Source organism: Equus quagga, chromosome 5, assembly GCF_021613505.1.
Source record: "Equus quagga isolate Etosha38 chromosome 5, UCLA_HA_Equagga_1.0, whole genome shotgun sequence".
Taxonomy (NCBI): Eukaryota; Metazoa; Chordata; class Mammalia; order Perissodactyla; family Equidae; genus Equus; species Equus quagga.
In genome coordinates, this window is record NC_060271.1 from 120,168,624 (window position 1) to 120,186,648 (window position 18,025).

Consider the following 18,025-nt stretch of genomic DNA (forward strand, 5'->3'; position numbering starts at 1 on the left):
CCCCAGGGTAACCTCAAGGCAGAACCGACCTAGGATGCTCCTGACGGACCTGGCCATCCATGAAGCTGGGCTCGTGGGTTTGCCCTTTCTGCCCCAGGTGACTCTCAGTCATTCAAATTCACATTTTCAAAATAAAGAAGTCAAATCTGAAAGGATGAGTGACTGGGATCCTTCCAAATCCCCCCCACCTCCCGTCTTCCTCGACCTCTTAGCCAAGGGGAGTATGGCGGGCTTTGATTCCCCATCTCTAGGGCTGAATGAAACCAAAGGATGTGGAATGTGAGTGACCCCCTCCATCACCCACAGTTCCTCTGGGGAAGGCAGGGACTGCTACTTTCTGCAGCCCAGGAGCTGGTGGGGATGTGGTGGGGAGCGGTTAGGGGAGCCGGGAACAACAGCAAGCTTCGCCCAGTAGCCTGGGCATTGGGAGCAGGTCTAGCGAGCAAGGGCCCTGTGTGGGGACAGAAGAGTCTTTCCTGTAAGGGACTGTGGCAGCCAGCAGTTTAAGTCACGGGAGGGAGATACTGATGACTGGCCTTCTGTGATGGCGGCAGGCACCCTGCTCCATCCCCAGCTCCAAGGACTCCTTTCATGGTGCCAGAGGGTCCAAAGCATTCACCCATCTCCTCCGTGAAGCAGGAGAGGGGAGGCTGGAAGGCAGGACTCCCACCCCATCAACATGAGAGGCGGGCAGCAGCAGTCTCCGCGTGCAGACTGATGCTCTGCTGTGTTCTCAGGGCCCTTTATTTACCAGAGGAAAATGAGGTTTCTTGCCTACGGGTTCTGGAGAGGCAAATTCGCAACGCAAATGAATATGCCACAACTAGTTGCGACTGCAGCTGGAGCAGCGCATAGAGTTCTCCAAAGCCTTCATTTTAGGGCAGCGAATGGAGCCTTGAAACTGATTGATAATCTGCGAGGTTACATCAGCCGAGCTCTGCAGGGACCCCACAGACTCTTCTTGGGGACAGTATGCTTTAGGAGGACTCAAGCCAATTTGGTTGCCTGTGCCATGAAAGTGAGTAAAACGGGCACAGGGTCAGTCTAGGTTTGGAAGAAATTCTCTTCCCTGAAATTAAACTAAATTGGTAAATGCTGATGGTGAACAAATGATACAGAGGGGCATTAAGCGCTCCTTTTTATGTTTATTTCCCTGAGTTATTTTTAGCATTACAGACAGTTCCCAGTTAACAAATGGGTTGGGTTCTGAAAGTTCATTTGTAATCTGGCTGTTTAGATTTTGGAACATACTTTCTCTATAAAAAACAGTTATAAATGGTGATGAGATTCCCAGGTTAGTTCTCCAAAGCCTACTTAACCCATAATGTAGCTAAAATACTGTCCTTTTGCAATGAAAAAAATTGTTTAATTGCAACACGAGTAATTAAGTGAAACAGGGAAAACCATTAAAAGTGAATAAGAAGTAGATTTATGTTCATCTCGAGTGATGCTGTTTGCAGAAAACCTAATTTAATTTAAGAAGAGGCCCTTCCAAGGGCTTTTTGGGAACTGCATGGGATTCAGCCTATCAGGGAGAAACAGCCATCAGGCTGTCCGGTGCGGGCCTACTGAGCATTTGCATCACATAACTGGCTCCCTTCCTGATTTCAGGAAGAGGAAATTTCAGGCACATCAGAAAGTCTTCTGGTCAGAATTCGTTGTCGTATGTGGATTTCAAAGGGAGAAATCCACTGGTCAAAATCCACGAAGGTTGGGGCTGGCTCAGTGGCGTAGCTCTTAAGTTTGCGTGCTCCACTTCAGGGCCTGGCCTGGGGTTCACTGGTTCGGATCCTGGATGTGGACCTATGCACCGCTTATCAAGCCATGCTGTGACAGGCGTCCCACATATAAAGTAGAGGAAGATGGGCACAGATGTTAGCTCAGGGCTAATCTTCCTCAAAAAACAAACAAACAAAAATCCATGAAGGTGGTCTCCTTGCGATGGATTTTTAAATTCTGAATCAGTAGGTTAGCATCTGTCCTTGTGACTGTCCTGGGAAAAGCAGTGTCCCAACCCTACCAGTTCTGGGGCACTGACATGATCAAGTGTTGGAGCCTTCACGACTGAGGTCCAAATCCTGGCCATGGGTGGATTTTCAAGGTACGTGTCCCACGTGAGGTTCCCTGGGGGCCAGCTGCACCGCCTTCTCCCTGGCAATGCAATCCTTGCTGGGTGCCTTCCTTCAGACCTCACTAGGGAACTCTTGGCATGGATGGGATGGGTGTAACCCAGGTGTGTCTAGGTCATGTGTGCTCCATATTGATTCCCTACACCAGGCCATGTAGAGGGGAGTAATGGATTGATCCTATCCTTTCTACCTGAGGCCTGTGAGCCTTGGCCGGAAGCTAGAGGGAGAGTAACTGTGTTTAAGGAAGTGTGCTGGAAACATGGGGCTATACAGTCATGCGTTGCTTAATGACGGGGATATCTGAGAAATGCTGTGTTAGGTGATTTCATCATTGTGCGAGCATCATAGAATATACTTACACATACCTAGATGGTATAGCCTACTACACACCTAGGCTATATGATACTAATCTTATGGGAGCACCATCATGTATGCAGTCTATTGTTGACAGAAACATTGCTACATGATGTATGACTGTGTTGCAAAAATGACACAAATAAATATTTCCTGCCCTTCCATGCCTGCCCCTTTGTAATGTGGTGTTGTAGCCCCTTCCAGCAAGAGGCAGTGTCTGTTTGCCCACTCTTTGAATGTGGCTTGGCCACGTGACTGCTTTGGCTAATAAGATTTTTGCAAATATGCCTCAAACAGAAGTTAGAAACATACTTGTGTGCAAAGCCTTGCTCTCTTGCTGTTTTTGGAAGCCTGAGATCACCATGTGAATGAGCCTGAGCTGGCCTAGTGGAGGATGACAGGGCACACAGAGAACTGAGACGCCCTGGCCGACAGCTCGCTAGCACAGATGTGTGAGTGAGGCCATCCCAGAACAGCCACCAGTCACGAGCCACTAGCCAACACGCAGCTGACCACAGACAAATAAGAGAGCCCAGCAGAGATCAGCCGAGCCAGCCCAGACCAGAAGTGACAGACAACCCACAGAACTGCGACGGTTTTAAGTTCACTAAGTTTTGGGATGATTGTTATGCAGTAAATCTAACTTATACACACATCTGGCTCCAGTCAACGATATCTTCTGACAACTTTCCTTTGGAATCTAGACAATGTCTCATCCCTTACAAACATGGGAAAATACACAATCTTCTCCCCTCTTTTTGCCTCCTTAATCAGAAAGTTAAGTTTGAGGCACTCAGGCCTATCCTCCCCAAACTTTTGGCTTTGAAATGGGTGCTTTGGAAATCATGACATCTTTCAACTTTGTACAAACTTCATGAATGACAGCTGGGTTTTAAGTCAATGAAGATACAATCCGAACTGTGGCTGCAACTTCAAGTGCAGACAAAACCCATTAGCTTAGTACGAACACTCACAAGTTGCCTCACAATGCATGATCAGTGCGGCATAATTTATCATGAAGGAAATCACAAATTCTCATTCATGGAGCCAGAAACTGTCTTCTGGATAAAATCATGCACAGTCTGGAAATTCACCACAAAAGGGGCTTGAGCGATTCTGCCAACCGAGCCCACTCAGCAGCCTTTGATTTTCATTGTGAATTTAAGAGGAAAGGGAGGTCTGCTTCTCAGTCTCTAACTGTGCGAAAGCATCCTTCATCCATTCACGGAGCCCTAGACCCACGTGAGAGGAGGAGCCCACCACGCGGGGCCTTGCAGTCATTCACGTGATTCCCCACAGAAATCCCCGATCATCTCCCCAAAGGGAAGCATTTCTCTAGAGAACTCAGGGGGTGTGAGGAAGACGTCGTCTCTGGGGTCATCTCTCTGATGGGAAATATCCACCCTGAAAGCCCAAATTGCTCACAAATGTCAAAAATCTGGGTGTTTGGTGCTCTGAAAATGGAGCCTGCAGATTTCACGGCCCCTTTCCATTTTCCCTGGGCCTCTGACACCAGCTAAGCTTCTCTCTCCCCAGCCCAGACTTATTTTCGAGGGCTTAGTTCCGAGGAACGATGGGAATGTTTCAGCCTGACTGCTCCGGACCACAAGGAGAAAAAGCCCCCAATACATTTCACAGACATCAGCGAGGATTCTGCAAAGTCCATTCTTTCAAGAACAAAATTGCATTTTATGAAGCCGTCCCTTTTCTGTTTCATCTGTCAAGCAGGTTTGCTGAGAATAATTTAAATTTCATGCAGCAGCAACTCTGGGGCAGCGGTGCCTCCTTCCATCTCACAAACAGGCCTGGCCACCCGGTCACGCTTCTGCTTCTCAACCACCCTCCCGGGGCCTTGACTGCCTGGAGCCCGGAGTGCCAGTGTGGGCCAGGAATGGGGCACCGTCCTGGCTCTCAGCTTCGCTTTGTGCCACATCCATCAGGGGAGGGGACCGTCCCGGGAGCCTCCCCTCAGCCCACCAGCACCAACCTCCAGGAGGACTGGTTTCTCCCCAAATGTATGGTACTTGGCCCGACCCAATCTCAGATTTAACTTTTTAAATTTAACTTTTATTGAGTCTTTAACAAGTGGAAGGGACTCTTTAAAGGCTTTCCTTACATATTAATTTAAACAACCCTCACAACGTCTCCAGGAGGAAGATACTATAGTTATTCCCATTTGATAGACAAAGAAACTGAGGCTCAGAGACCTACGCAGCTCCTAAGTGGCAGAGGTGGGATTCAAACCCACCCATTTCTTCTTTGAGAGCTTGACGCTCTCACCAGCTGTTCAATGGAGAGTCAACAGAATCTTTGGCCTAAGTTTTCCCACCTACGACACAAGAGGGAAATATGCCCATTGAAATTCGGTGTTTGCTCTCGGGTAGGTGGGTGAGAGGATGGGAGAAGCTCCCGTCCCAGCGCTGCAATAATGGTTACCCTGCTGAAGACACCATGCCAGGCAGCTGGCCGGGAAAGTTTCCAGCCCAGGTCCGGCTCTGTTTCTCACTCTCCAGGTGACCTCAGCAGTGTGGTGTCCTCCGGGCCGCACCCTTCTGACCTGCAAAATGGGGGCTGCAGGCGTGGTCACTGCTCTTCATGAGCTCTGGGGACTTTTGTCCCAGAGGTTCGAGAGCTGATCCAGGCCCCAAGGAAGCAGATGATTGGTCTCACAACGTGTGTGTGTGTGTGTGTGTGGGTGTGTGTGTGTGTGGGTGTGTGTGTGTGTGGGTGTGTGTGATCTGGCCAGGTCCTCCTCGCACCTCAGTGGCCCAGGAATCTGTGCTTGTCCACTTGGCCTTTCATCAAAAACCTGCAAGAAATCCTCAGGCCACAGGAAAATGAAGAAACAGAAAAATCAACTCGGGCCTGAAGGCAGCAGTGACAGAAATAATTGTCGTCACCTTGTGAACCAGCCGCTGGGAGCACAGCCAGCTTTTTCTGCCCCGGAGAGCTGGGACTGTCCCCCATGGCTTGGCAGAAGCAGCCCCAGAACAGCGAAGGAGCTGGTGACCAGGGCAGGGGGAGGCGAGGTGGAGGGGCCGGCCGTCTCTATGTTGGTGGTGATGGCGTGGGAGGCCTGTGGCTGCCCACAGCCCCCAGAGCATGTGACACTCACCCTGCTCCATGCCCAGCCCAGGGGGATGCTAAGGTCTGACAGTGTTGACACTTGTTCCCAAGAGCCACCTTCTTGGGGACCTTTACCTGAGTCCTCAGGGGAGGCCCTGGCCCACACATGGCCTAGACCCTTCACCGAGGAAGCCAGGCCAATACGTCCAAGCAGCCTTTACCACACTCTGGGGAGGCAAGAACACACAGCTCTGTTCCTGGCCTCTATGTAGCTCCCTCCTGCCCACCTCCCGGCGGGGTCGGGGCTTGGCTCTGTCCACACTTGGGCTTTCCCAGGAGGCAAGGGCCCCATGGCTGCAGAAAGCTGTGTAATCCCTTCCCTCAACCATCTGCTTAGTAGGTGGTGCTGACTCAGTTTCCGTTTTGGGTCCACTAGATGCCCTCTTCCCTCCGGCCCCTCTTGCTGCCATGTCATGTCGTGCCTCCATGTCACAAGGCCAACTTGAGCCCCAACCACTCAGAAACACAATTTCCTTTTCCCCCCTGCTCTTGTTTTTTATCTGAAGACTGATCTTTTTCTCTTGTTGAGGCTAGAAACGATCACTTTTCCTTACAGGGGCATGGCCTTGTCCCATAGACCTCACCTGGGTGACGGTGACAGTGGTGAGGACCTATATAGCACCTATATAGGACCTACCGTGTGCCAGGTTCAGCTCTGCTTTCAGCACTTGCCATGTGTTTTAACTCACACAATCCTCACAACAATGCTGGCAGGCAGTTACTACCACCTTTTCCCATTTTACAGAAGTGAGGCCCAGAGAGATTAGGTAACTTGTCCAGGATTGCTCAGGAAGCAAGAGAGAGAGAGGAATTCAAATCCAGGCAGTCTGGTTCCATGTCTGTCTTTATCTGCTCCACTAAGCTGCCTCTGCCAATAACCTCAATGAGAGACACATTCTTGGGTCATTGGGTCACTCTGTCCAGGCCACAGATTTGTTATATCCCGGGCTGTGAGCTCCCTGAGGGCCTGAGCCAGCCCTTGGCTGCTCAGTAAAGACACAGCTTGTTGACCGGGGAAACCACAGAAGCCTCAGTTCGGGCCTGCCTGTCAACTGATGTGGTACTGGCATGGGGTTAGACAGACAGGCTGCGGGATAGGTGTCTAGGGGGCAGCCACTAGGCCAAGACGGTAGAAAGGCACCACGGCCCAAATTCAGTGACAGACTCCTGGGCAGAAGCTGCTGCAGCTGCATGTCCGTCCCCCCCTCCCCCCGCCCCTCGCCACACCCCGTTGTCCCAAGCACGCTGAAGATTCCAGGGTGTAATCAGGCACCTGTGTTTTCTTGGACAAGCCCCTGCAGGTATGAAACTGGACTGGAGATGGTTACAGAGGGGAGCTGTGCCAAGGAGCTGACTGTCCTCATAGGCATGAACTTTCGGCGGCCCCTCTGCCTCCCAGCCACCCAGCGCAGTCCTTGCCCAGCTGTTGTTTTCCGTCTGAGCCTGGGTTCCTTCCCTCCCATGTACTGTGGTTTGGGGCCTGGCTAGTAAGGGATGGTGAATATGGAGCTTCCTGGGAGCAAAGCAGGAGCTGTGCGGGCAGGGCAGCCCCAAGGAGGAGCCCTCACCTCCCAGTCTCCTCTGGCAGTCCCCGCCTGGCAGAGCCCAAACCCCTGCCCAGAGGCACAGCCCAACAGCCTCCCTAAAAAGGCTTCTATCACCGAGGGGGAGGAAACCATCAGGTGGGCTCCCAGGTCCAGTTTCTGTCTCCCACCTGGAGCCCCCAGCAGTCAGCTCCAGAAGCTGCCATTCTCCAGATGGCCAACAGCTGGGCTTGCCAAGTTCCTGCCAGATGTGGCCAGCGGGGCAGCCTGCCGGCTCCACTGGGCAGAGGTCACTGCATCAGAGCAGTCCTGGGGGCTGGCGCCCAAGGGAGGAATGTGTGTGGCTGGTCTGGGGGTGTCATGCCAGAATAATCCGCGGTCTCCCCTCCCCCGTCCAGCATTCCTTCCCTCCCCACCTCAGTGGGGCGGTGTTTTCATAACAGGAAAATGAAATCAATAAGGCACTGCAGCAAGATGTCAGTGGGCTCCGAGCTGGCCTCCAATCGCTCCATTGTCTCGGCCTCGTGGGCCGCCCGGCAGCGCTCCGTCATTAACGGGAAGCAGGGCTGAAAGGGGGTTTTGAAAATCACGGAGACAAAGGCGTGGCACACCTGGAGTGCAGCTTTCCAACGCCACAGCCACCTCACAATGGCCTGGGCCGGGGCTCCCCGCCTTGAACTTCTCCGGCAACTTTTATGAAAGCAGGAAAGAAAAGGCCAGCCGCGCGCGCCCCGCCGCCCCGCGAGGCTCGGGGAGGCGGCTTGGAACGGCTGGCAGCGGCGACGGCGTCTGCAGAGCCCCTGACCAGCGAAGGGGCCAGGATGGCGCAGAATAGGCTTCCTGCCACCGGCCCAGCCACGGCCCTCGAGGGCTCCGGCTGCCCATGGGGCTCTGAGCAGAATGAGGGGCACCAACTCAGGCAGGAGCCAGGAAAGAGCCTGGGGACATTTTCATTTCCGCATCTTGGCAACGCAGGCTGGTCTCTGCTGTGGTTCAGGAGGCTGGAGCCGCTCCCTCCAGAAGGGAGGGATTGAGGGGGAGCTAACGCTCCGGGGTGACTGCTGGGTGCCAGGCCTAGGTCCCCAAGGATGGTCCAACCCCGGGTCAGCTCTCTCAGCACCCTCAACTCTAAGGTGGGGATGACAAAGTACTGATCTCACAGGGTTGTCTGAGGCTTGGAGGGGACACTGGATGTGGGAACTCTCAGCACATGCTTAATAAGCAGAACCCTCATGACCATTTATTTATGACCGACTTATTGCTGGTCAGCATCTTCCTGCAAACCCAAATCACTGGTGCCCCAGGGGGAGCTTGCATGGTCTAAATTCACCTATTTAGGGAACCTGTGTGGCCAACTGGGACTCTCACTGTTATTCCAACCATTAAATAGCATTTAATCAACACAGCAGAGGACGATGAGTGGCCTCAGCACCTGCTTGTCTTCCTTCATGTTAGTCACAGAGACTTTATGGAAAATAAAACCATGTTAACTTTAACTCAAACACTTGCCCAGACCAGCTCCAGGGGCGCCACGACTCCAGAGAATGCAGCATTCTGCACATAGACTGTAAGCCTGCAGAGCTCGCCTGGCCTGCAGGGGAAGCCCCCTCTGCCCGGCTTCTGCTTGGAGAGGATGCTAGGTCTTACCTTGGTGGTGACGGCGGAGGCAGAGCTGGCCACGAGGCTGGTGATGGCCTCGCCGCTGCCGGTAGTGCAGGGAACGGGGGCCGTGGCGGGCGTGGGCAGCCGGGAGGGCACCACAGGCAGTGGCAGGAGGCCGGGCCGGGCGCTGAGGCTGCTGGCTGTGCCGCCTCCAGCCCCGGCGGTGGCACTGCAGATGCTGGTGGTCCCATGCGTCCCGTTGGCACTCCACTCGCGGCGGTCCCAGCCCACCCGGTAATCTCTTTCAAAGCGGCTGTGGTGCCGGGACATCTCGGTGGGCCGCGGCTGCTCCTCACAGGGAAACAGAGGCCGGACCTGCTGGCACAGAGAGGAGAGGAGGGCGATTTAGACAAACAGCAGCCCTGCTAGGATGGGAGGAGGGCAGCAACAACCGTCAGCATCTATTAAGCACCTTCTCTGTGTGCAGTAAAGGGCTTTCAAACGATAGCTCATTTCACATTCACAGCAAGCCCCCAAAGCATGGCTCATTAGCCCCACGTCACAGACGAGGAGTAACTGATTTGTCCAGGATCACGTGGCAAAAGTGTAGTAGACAGGATTTGAACCCAGTTGGTTTAAATTAATGTTTTTTGTCCTGCAGCATCCACTGCCCTAATGACACGGATGTGCACATTTTAATTATGGTTGACATTTTATCCCACCAGCCCCACTGTGAAAACAAGATCTTGTGGACTCCACAGGCCACGTTCTCCTCAACCCTATGATGGGGTGATAGCAGCCACATCTGTACATTCACTTTATGGTGGACAAGGCACTTTACAGAAGTCTCATTTGATCCTTACAATAGCCCGTGAGTTGGGAGGGCATGGGTCATCCCCAATTTATGGTCCAGGGAGCTTATTGAGAATAAGTGATTCCTTCCGGGTCAGAGAACCAGAAAGTGAGAAAGCGGCCAGGATCTCCAGCCCTCAGACCATAGCTCAATGTAGGACTCAAGTCTGAAAAGGTGTTGAGCTTCCAGAAGTTAGGAGTGTCCTTCATGGATCCATGATTCAACTGCTGCCACCAGAGACCCCCATGTTCCCTGGCCTCCGTTAACCAGACCACCTCCCACTCGACTTTCCTGAATATCCGAACATGAGGCCCTCAGTGTTGTCATGGAGACCTAGTCACACCACAATGCTCTGAAGGGCCTTCTGCATCATCAACAATTGCATTTTGCTCACCATTACGATGACTTGTCTGGCTCCCCGCCCAGCTGGGCCCCATGTCACCCTCAGTCAGAAAGGATGTAAAGATACAGGAGAGGTTGTCTCAGTTGGAGAGGCCACAGTGAGGCCGAGGCCGAGGCAGTGGGGAGAGTGGATGGCAGTCCCAGGGCACAGACAGGCGGGTTAGGGTAGAGATCTGCCCCGCACATCACATCCCCAGCCCTGGCCACAGCTCAGGCATGCCTTGGTTGTCTTTGACCCTTTTCCATTCTCCAACCACTTCCCGTCCGAGGTGTGAGCTCCTGGAGGGCAGGGATGGCTCCTGGCTCATTTTCCTAGCCCACTAGTCTAGCTCAGGCCCTGTGGGGGCTCTGAAATTGCTGGCTAGTGGATGGATAAGCCATTTTAGTTTTAAAATTTCTATCAAGTCCGACCCTACCTGGTTTTTGCACATGCGCACCGGGTTTCCAGTTTCTAATGCCAGAGAGCCAGAGCCTGGGCCCAACCCCAGCAACGTGTTTCCCATATCCTACTTGTGGGGTTGGCCTTCCTCTGGCCAACCTCCCGCAGCACTGTCCCCTCTGCTAGGCCTATGGAGCAGACCTGAGCCCGACCTGCAGCCTGGGCCAAGCCTGCAGGCCCACCTGAAGCAGAGCTGACCGTAAGTTCAGTTGGATGGTGGGTCCACTATTTATTTCACCGTTATGCTTCAGAGCTTACACAATGCCACAAAAATTATTTTTTTTAATCTATTTAATACTACAAAATAAAAAAATAAAAATAAATTCCCCCTTTGATCATCCCTCACAAACATCCCACCGAGGTTCTTGAGAGAGCTGTCTAAACTTAGCTCTCGTCACTTCCTCCTTCTGCTCATGCTTCGACCTGGTCCCGTGTGGCTTTCCCTCCAGCCACTCCTTGGGAGCCGTTCTCACCGAGTCAAGAATGATCTGCTTGTTCAATCCAATGGGACATTTACACCCTCGTCTTTCTTGACTTCCCTCACATTTGGCGTGGTTGGTCTCTCTTTCCCTTTCTGGAAACCTCTTCTCTGTGGTTTCTGTGACAGCGTCCTAGTTTTTCGCCTCCCTTTCTGCTACTCCTTCTTAGTCTTCTTTGCAGGCTCCTCTTTCTTGGCTCTTCCTTGAGGGACCAAGTTCCTCCCTCTTCTTTTCTCACCCTACACACTCTCCCTGGATGATCTCATTCAGCCATCACCTCTTTACTGGTGACCCCCAAGGCTGCATTTCCAGCTCCCTACTTCTCCTAAGCACCGCAGTCCCCCATCCTCCTGCCTGCAGGACCTGTACTTGCTGTTCCACAGGCACCTAAAGACCATTTGCCTGTTACCACACTGTCCTTTTGCCCACTCATTCTCAGGAACTCCCTCTCTCAGGGAAAGCCACCCCCGTCTCCCCATCTCTATGCCCACATTCGACAGCAAGGTCTTTGATTCTAAGCCCCAGTTGTTTCTCAGATCTTCCTCCCTCTCCATCTGCATGTCCACCGCTCCAATTCATCATCTCCCACGTAGACGACCTCAGCTGGTGTTCTGGCCCCCGATCTTGCCTTTCTTATCCATTCTCCACCTACTGCCCTCACGACTGTTTTGAAGCACAAATCTGATCTTTACGATAATTTACTCTCCTGCTGTAAATCCTATCCTTCAGAATACGGTCCAGACTCCTTAGGGCGTCCCAGAAGACCCTCGAGGATCTGGCCTGGCACTTTTCTAGCATCACTATTCACTCTTTCCACCCAGAGGCGATGCCCGGCCATTCCAAATGCCTTAGAGTTTCTGAAGGCATCACGCCCTCTCTCAGCTTGGAGTCCAAGCCCATGCTGCTCCCTTCTTGGGAATGGCTTCCCACACCTCACCCCGGCTACGTTCTGTGTGTCTGTTATGTCCTAGTTCAGGCACTGACTCCTCTCAGAGGTCGCATTGGTTCACCCCCTCCAGGTTTGGCGAGACACCTCCTCTGTCCCTCTTAACACCTGGGACCCACCACCACCCCAGCATCAATGGCTGCTGTATACTTGCTACCTTGAGAACAGGCTCTGGGCTAGATGTCTGCGTAACCCCAGCACCTAGCACAGTGTCCGCCACAGAAGGGTGTTTAGTACACGTTTGCTGAATGAATAAATAAATGTTTACTTCTTCTTAATTTCTGAATGTTTCCAGAAGGGACAAACACATTTGTGTGAAGGGAGAACCTCAGACACAAAAACCTTAGTCTTCCAACCGGAAATTCCATGGAGGCACTGGAGTCAAGAAATGCCCTCCCTTCCCAGTAAGTCAGACCTGGAGCTTCCAAGGCCAGCTCTGAAAGAGAGTCTCTGTATGTCCAGGGTCAGCTGGACCCTGAAGCTTAGACTCTTGTCTCCCAGGATTCACCTGCCAAGGCAGAGATTTTGCTAATTATCAGGGCCGCAGGGGTCACTGCTTCCTTGGATTGGATCCTAAGTGCGGCAGAGATGATGTTACAAGTTTGCCACACTGCACCCTCTCTCTGACCACCCAGAAAGACCTCTACCATCTCCCTTGCAGTCAGGTTGGGATCATGCATCTGAATTTAGGCCGATAGGATGAGTGGGGAGGCAGATAGAATGAGTGGGGAGGCAGATAGAATCACTGGGGAGGTGATGAAGACCATTTTCAGAACTGGCCCTTTAAAAAACGTCTTATATGACATTCCCTTCACCTGCTGTGGCAACCCTGGAGGCCGCATCTCCGAGCTGGGGCAGCTATCCGATGGAAGAAGGTTGTTCCAGCAGCCTTGGACTTGGCATCACCAGGATATACATCTTTATCATGTTCGGGCGCTGAGGTTGGCATTTATTTGTTACCTAAGTCCAGCCTAGCCTGACTGATACACTACATCAGCCGCTACATTCCTAGAGAACAATGCAACCTCACATCGTGTTGAGGAAATCAGCTCCTTCCAGCTGGTGAGGATGGAGATGAGGAGGGCGGTGTCCAGGTGACCAGCAACCATGCACTCCTGAGAGTGCCAGTGGTGGCAGAGCGTGCTTGGCATCAGGTCAAGGGGCCTCCTTAGCCCCAGAGAAACCTCTGATGCCAATAAAACCTCTCAGCTCGCTGCCTTGGGGACCACCTGCTGGACCACACTGTGCCTCCATCTTACTCACAGTCCCGGTCCGGAAGAAATGGCGCCCCAGCAGCCAGCACGTCCCACCATCCCCGCCCCGCTGCTCATCTCTTCAGGTCTCCTTAAAACGCTGGAGAGGAGCTGCAGACTCAGGCAGCTGGAGGCCCCACAATCTGGTTTCAGCATCATTAAGCGTATTCAAAACAAAGGTCAACTACTTGTGTGCCAAGTTTGGGTTAGACTTCGTCCCTCAATTTAACTCCCCCTTTCAAACACAATGAAAGAAATGTGTCGCACAGTTTACCCTGGGTGAGACGGCGGAGTGCCAGCTCCAGAGGTGGCAACTTAAGTCTTTCCTGCTGGGCTGGAGCCAGTGTGTCAGGAAGCTCCGGCGTGCCCACATGTGTGCCCGGGGTGGCTGTGGGGGAGGCAGCAAGAAGTGCTCGTGGGGGCGGGAGGAGGCCACAAATGAATGAGGTGTCTCAGAGGAGACGGGTCAAACAATTACAGAAAAAACACATAAGAATGCTTCCTCATCAAGGTGGCACCTTCTCCTGGCAGACTGCCTGTGAACTGACGGAGACTGGCAAGCGGCCCTCACCACGAGGGAGGGAGGGAGGGCATGTGGGCCGCAGCCGTCCCTCTGAATGTGGGGGACTGTTTATGGGGAAACCAGGGCTTGCACCTGGGTGGGGTTAGCGTGTTGCCAGCACTTTTTAAATCACATGCACATGTGTGAAGAAAACACCCTAGGGTCTAGAAAATCTTACAATCGTGGGTGGAGGCAGGTCACGCCAAGGCCCGGGGAAGAGACGTTTTGGTGCAGGGCCCGGGTTAAATCTGAAAAGTCTCCCAGCGGCGGGCGTTTTATGTGTGAAACTTGGCTCTGGCCTCTGGGATGCTGTGTGGCAAAGCTGTTTCTCCACCACAAGGGCTGTGCTTTGCACCATGCCAGGGATGTGGCTGGCAGAGAGGACGGAAGGGGGTTGGGCCCTTCCCTGGGGAGGGCAGAACCCCATTTTTGCTTGCCTGCAGTCTCACACTTGCACAGAACCTCCCAGTTCATAAAATGCATGCGCCTCCAGACCTCACACGATGGCCCCATGTGCAGACATCTGGGTTTCCACTTTCAGAGCCAGGCCCAGATGCAGAGAGGCTGGAGACCGGGCCCAGCACACCACTAAGGAAGCCGGTCCCGCCTTCTGCTTCCTGGTTCCCTCCTCTTTGCACACAGCTCTCCTTCCCTGGGAGCAGTGGGAAGAGCTCCTTACAGAGGCAGAGCAAACGTGAAGAATGGGGGTGAACACACCACTCTGGATGCTCCTGGTGAGCCAAAGTGCTTCTGTGAAGGTGCAGCCATTGGTCCTGCTGCCTGCCCTGCCCCCCAGCCTCCCCGTTGAGAGCCACACATGCCGGTGCCTCAGTGCACACCCACAAACCTAAGGATCGAGTCCCCCGGCATCCCAGAAATGAAGCAATGCCACACTGACCAGCTCTGGGGGAAAATCACAACCATCAAGCCCAACTCAGCCTCATGTGAGATGGGCCCTCAGAAGCATTGTAGAGGCCACCCTGAGTATCCTCATGGCAACCCCGTTTCCCCGTGGATAGGTCTTTCTTTCCAGGGCTCCTCTCTGGGAGACAGAGAAGGGTAAACTGCTGCTGCTTCCCTCACTCCTGAGGACGAGGTGCAGGCTCCCATGATGCTCACCTGCTCACCAGCAAGTGTGCTCCCCTGGGTGGGGCCTGTCCCGGGGCCTCTACACATGAGCTTTCCCCTTGGGTTCCTCTCTCAGCAGGAGTGATTGGAAGTCGGCTTCCCTGCCTGCTGGCCACTGGGGCCCAGTCCGCCATCTGGCCAGCATCCCTAGAGCAGAGGGCCAGCAGGAATGAAGGAGGGACCACCTGGCCCCCAGGCTCTTCTGGTTTCCTTGGAGGAGACAGCTGGGTTGCTAACTAGATACAAATTGAATGACAAAAGTGCCTCAGCCCCTGACTTCCCAACCTTCACCCTCGGGCCCGTCCCTAGGACCCTGCCCTCCCGGCCTCTCTCCATTCTCTCCGCTCCTGATGCCCAGATAGGAGACATGCTGGGGCCTCCGTTCTGCACCCTGACTTCCTGTCCTCAGAGTTGCTACAGCCTCTCAGAAGGAGCAGTCCCCTGCTTAGACCCTGTCTGGAATCTGACCCAAAGTGTTAGGTGCGGCTCGTTTCGTTTCTACATTTTCTATAATGGGTTAGGTTATATCTATAATGCTAGAAGTTAATGTGAATGAAAATACTTATATCCTCTACTTTGGAGGCATATGAGAAATAGTCTGGTTCTATTGAGTAATCTCTGCATCCTTCCCTGCCAGGAACATGGGCTCCATCCCAGTCAGTGCCTGGTGTAAGGCCCAGTTCAGGCTCTGAAAACGCCCCCAGACCTGGACCCTTTCCTGCTCAATGCTCTGGTCAGATCCAGAAACCCCGGCAGGCCCAGGTGTTCAGGTACCTCTCTGGCCCCGTTGCTCAAGCTGCCACTGAGTTGCTGGGTTTTGGGGCCTCTCTGCATAGTGGCCCACACTCCCTGCCCTGTTTGATGGGCTGGCTGCCAGAGTCTAAGGGAAGGGCCTGTCCCCTCTGCTCTCAACGACCACTCCAGGGCTCAGACCCGAGCCCCTGGGCAGTGGACAGAGAGCTGGTAGGGAGTCAAGAGGGCTGAGTTTGAACCCCAGCACCACCCCTTACTAGCTCTGGGAACTTTGGGCTGATTACTCCTCTGGAAAGCAGGGATGGACAGGCAGGTCCTACCTGCCCCAGGACCATGAGAGGATCAAAGGATGAATCCCGCGAGCCCTCTGCACACAGTGAAGGGCCCCGTCACTGGGTGATGATCAGATCCTAGAGTCGCCGGGCAGAGAAGGACAGGCCAATAGGAACGGGCAGGTCTCTGGGATGAGGACAAAGGAGACTGTCAGCTATGAAGCTGCCTGTGGTCTCGTGTCTGAAACACACAGCCAAGGACTCCCTGAGACCCCCTGTGCCAGGTGGACCAGACCATGAAGGGTGCTCTGTCCCCAAGGGCCGCTGAAGTGAAGGGGAGGAAGGCCATCCTCAGTCCAACCCCCACGACCCAGGGATCTCACAGCAGGAACCCCAGGGCCTGCCTTGTCAGATGGGCTTCTCCCTGTAGCTCAGGGTTCTGTGGGGCCCAGCCTCAGGCTTATGAAAGGCCTGGAGGAGAGGAACCAGCTGACACCAGGCTCAGCCCCGGTGTGCGGGCCGTGTCTCTGTAAATCGGGTCTCCTGGACACTCGCTGGATACCAGATCAGCAGCCCTGCCGCACAGATTCGCCTCAATGTGAATAATTCATGAGTGCGAATAATTGAGTTTCTCCTGTCACAGTCATTTGTGTTGTCCACGTGGGGCTGGGGCACGGGGGGCCACTGTCCAGGAGCCCTCGGCACTGGCCTCTGAGAGTCCCACGCTCACGTCCCAGCATGCTGTGCACACCCCACACACAGCAGGACGGCGGCTCTGTGTCTGGGGACATGCTCGGTGCACTATGGAGGCCGGTTGCCGCCCACACATATTGACTTGCCTCGTGTGCACACGCTGTACCTAGGATCACAGGTGGCTAACGAGCCTTCCCTCCTTCTTATCATTAAGGCACATGGAGGAGTGGGTGCTGGCTGTGAGGGCCCTGCAGGCGTGATTAATCCATGGGAAGGTGGGGGAGCCACGCTGCCTGCAGACGGGGAGCTGAGGAATGAGCTGTGGCCCCGACCAGCCCTGATAGGAAAATGTGTGATGGCCTCATTTGGGGGAGACGTGCTGCCAAGTCGGTTGGAACAGTCTGGGCCCATCTTTCTTATTTTCGTTTCCCTCTCTGCATCTTTTATCCTTTCTTCTGGAGCAAAATAATAAACAGCAGCCAGAACACCATCTTGGCAAATGCAACAAAGGAATTCTCTGAGCACTTCTGGAGAAGCCAGCTTGGCCATGACTTGGTGCAAATGCAGCAGGAACAGGGGAGGCCCTTGGAAATGCCTGGGGCTTCCTGGGCTGCTCCAGCTCCCATTGACCCCCATCCCTGCCGAGCCCCTGCTAACTCAGAAGACTTGCTTCTGGCTGAGGCTGGGGGGCAGACCTGCTCCAGCCCCCTCCTGCAGGAGGCCTTCCTTCTCTGACTAGCCTTCCCTACTTGGAGCTCACAGAGGCAGGCCTGTGAGCCAGCGCTGGACTGGCGCCTTCCACCCCCAACGTGAGTGCTGCTCCTGCAAGGGTGCGATCCTGCAGACAGGACCCCTCTCTCCTGCTCTTTCCTCCGTGGCTGACTGGACACTGGGGCAGGGCTTAGGAAATGCTCCCAGATCAAAGTGGCGAGCCTTTTCCAGCTTGGAACACACGGTAGGGTGGGGACTCCGGAAGCAAGAGAGCTGCCTAGAGGGAAAAATGCAAGGAGGCTGCCCCCTCGGGGTCATCCAGCACTTGCACAGCCCTGAAAGTGAGGCATCCTTGGATTTTGCCTCATTCACCTTACCCCAGTCCTGGCCCTCCTCCTAAGGATGAGGTATTCCTCAGGAGGGGCGGGTGCTCTGCACCTCCCAGCAGATATGAAATGTGCGGGTAGTAGGGGCCACGTGTAGGTGCCAGCCCGGCCCAAGGTCTCTTTTCAAATGCTCTGGATCAATCAGCTCAGAAGCCAAGGAAGCTCTGGAACATTACAGACTAACGCCAGACTTTCCCTGTTTCCTCTGTGAGTTGAGTGACCTAAGATGTGAACTTATTGTTAGTTCCCTTCCTTAAAACACCACGACCTAGTGAGCTGAACAGTCATTGTTGTCACATATCATCTCTGCTCTAAAGGGCCTTTCCCTTCCACCTCACCTGGCCCAGCCACACGAGGGCCCACCGTCCTTGTGTGAACACCCTCCCTCCCAGC

At 53.9% G+C, this 18,025-nt stretch overlaps 1 protein-coding gene across 4 annotated transcripts in view; it reads right to left on the reverse strand.

Moving 5' to 3' along the window:
* The window catches only part of KLHL29 (kelch like family member 29), a 311,959-nt gene that overhangs the window by 133,720 nt on the left and 160,214 nt on the right, over positions 1–18,025 (reverse strand). For 3 of the 4 annotated variants that reach the window (XM_046660074.1, XM_046660076.1, XM_046660077.1), the window contains exon 3: positions 8,801–9,130. In XM_046660074.1, coding sequence (XP_046516030.1) covers positions 8,801–9,085 — 285 coding nt within the window. In that variant the 5' untranslated portion in view covers positions 9,086–9,130. Of the gene's footprint in view, positions 1–8,800; positions 9,134–18,025 lie in introns of all 4 variants that reach the window. The other variant, XM_046660075.1, reaches the window with a different exon arrangement.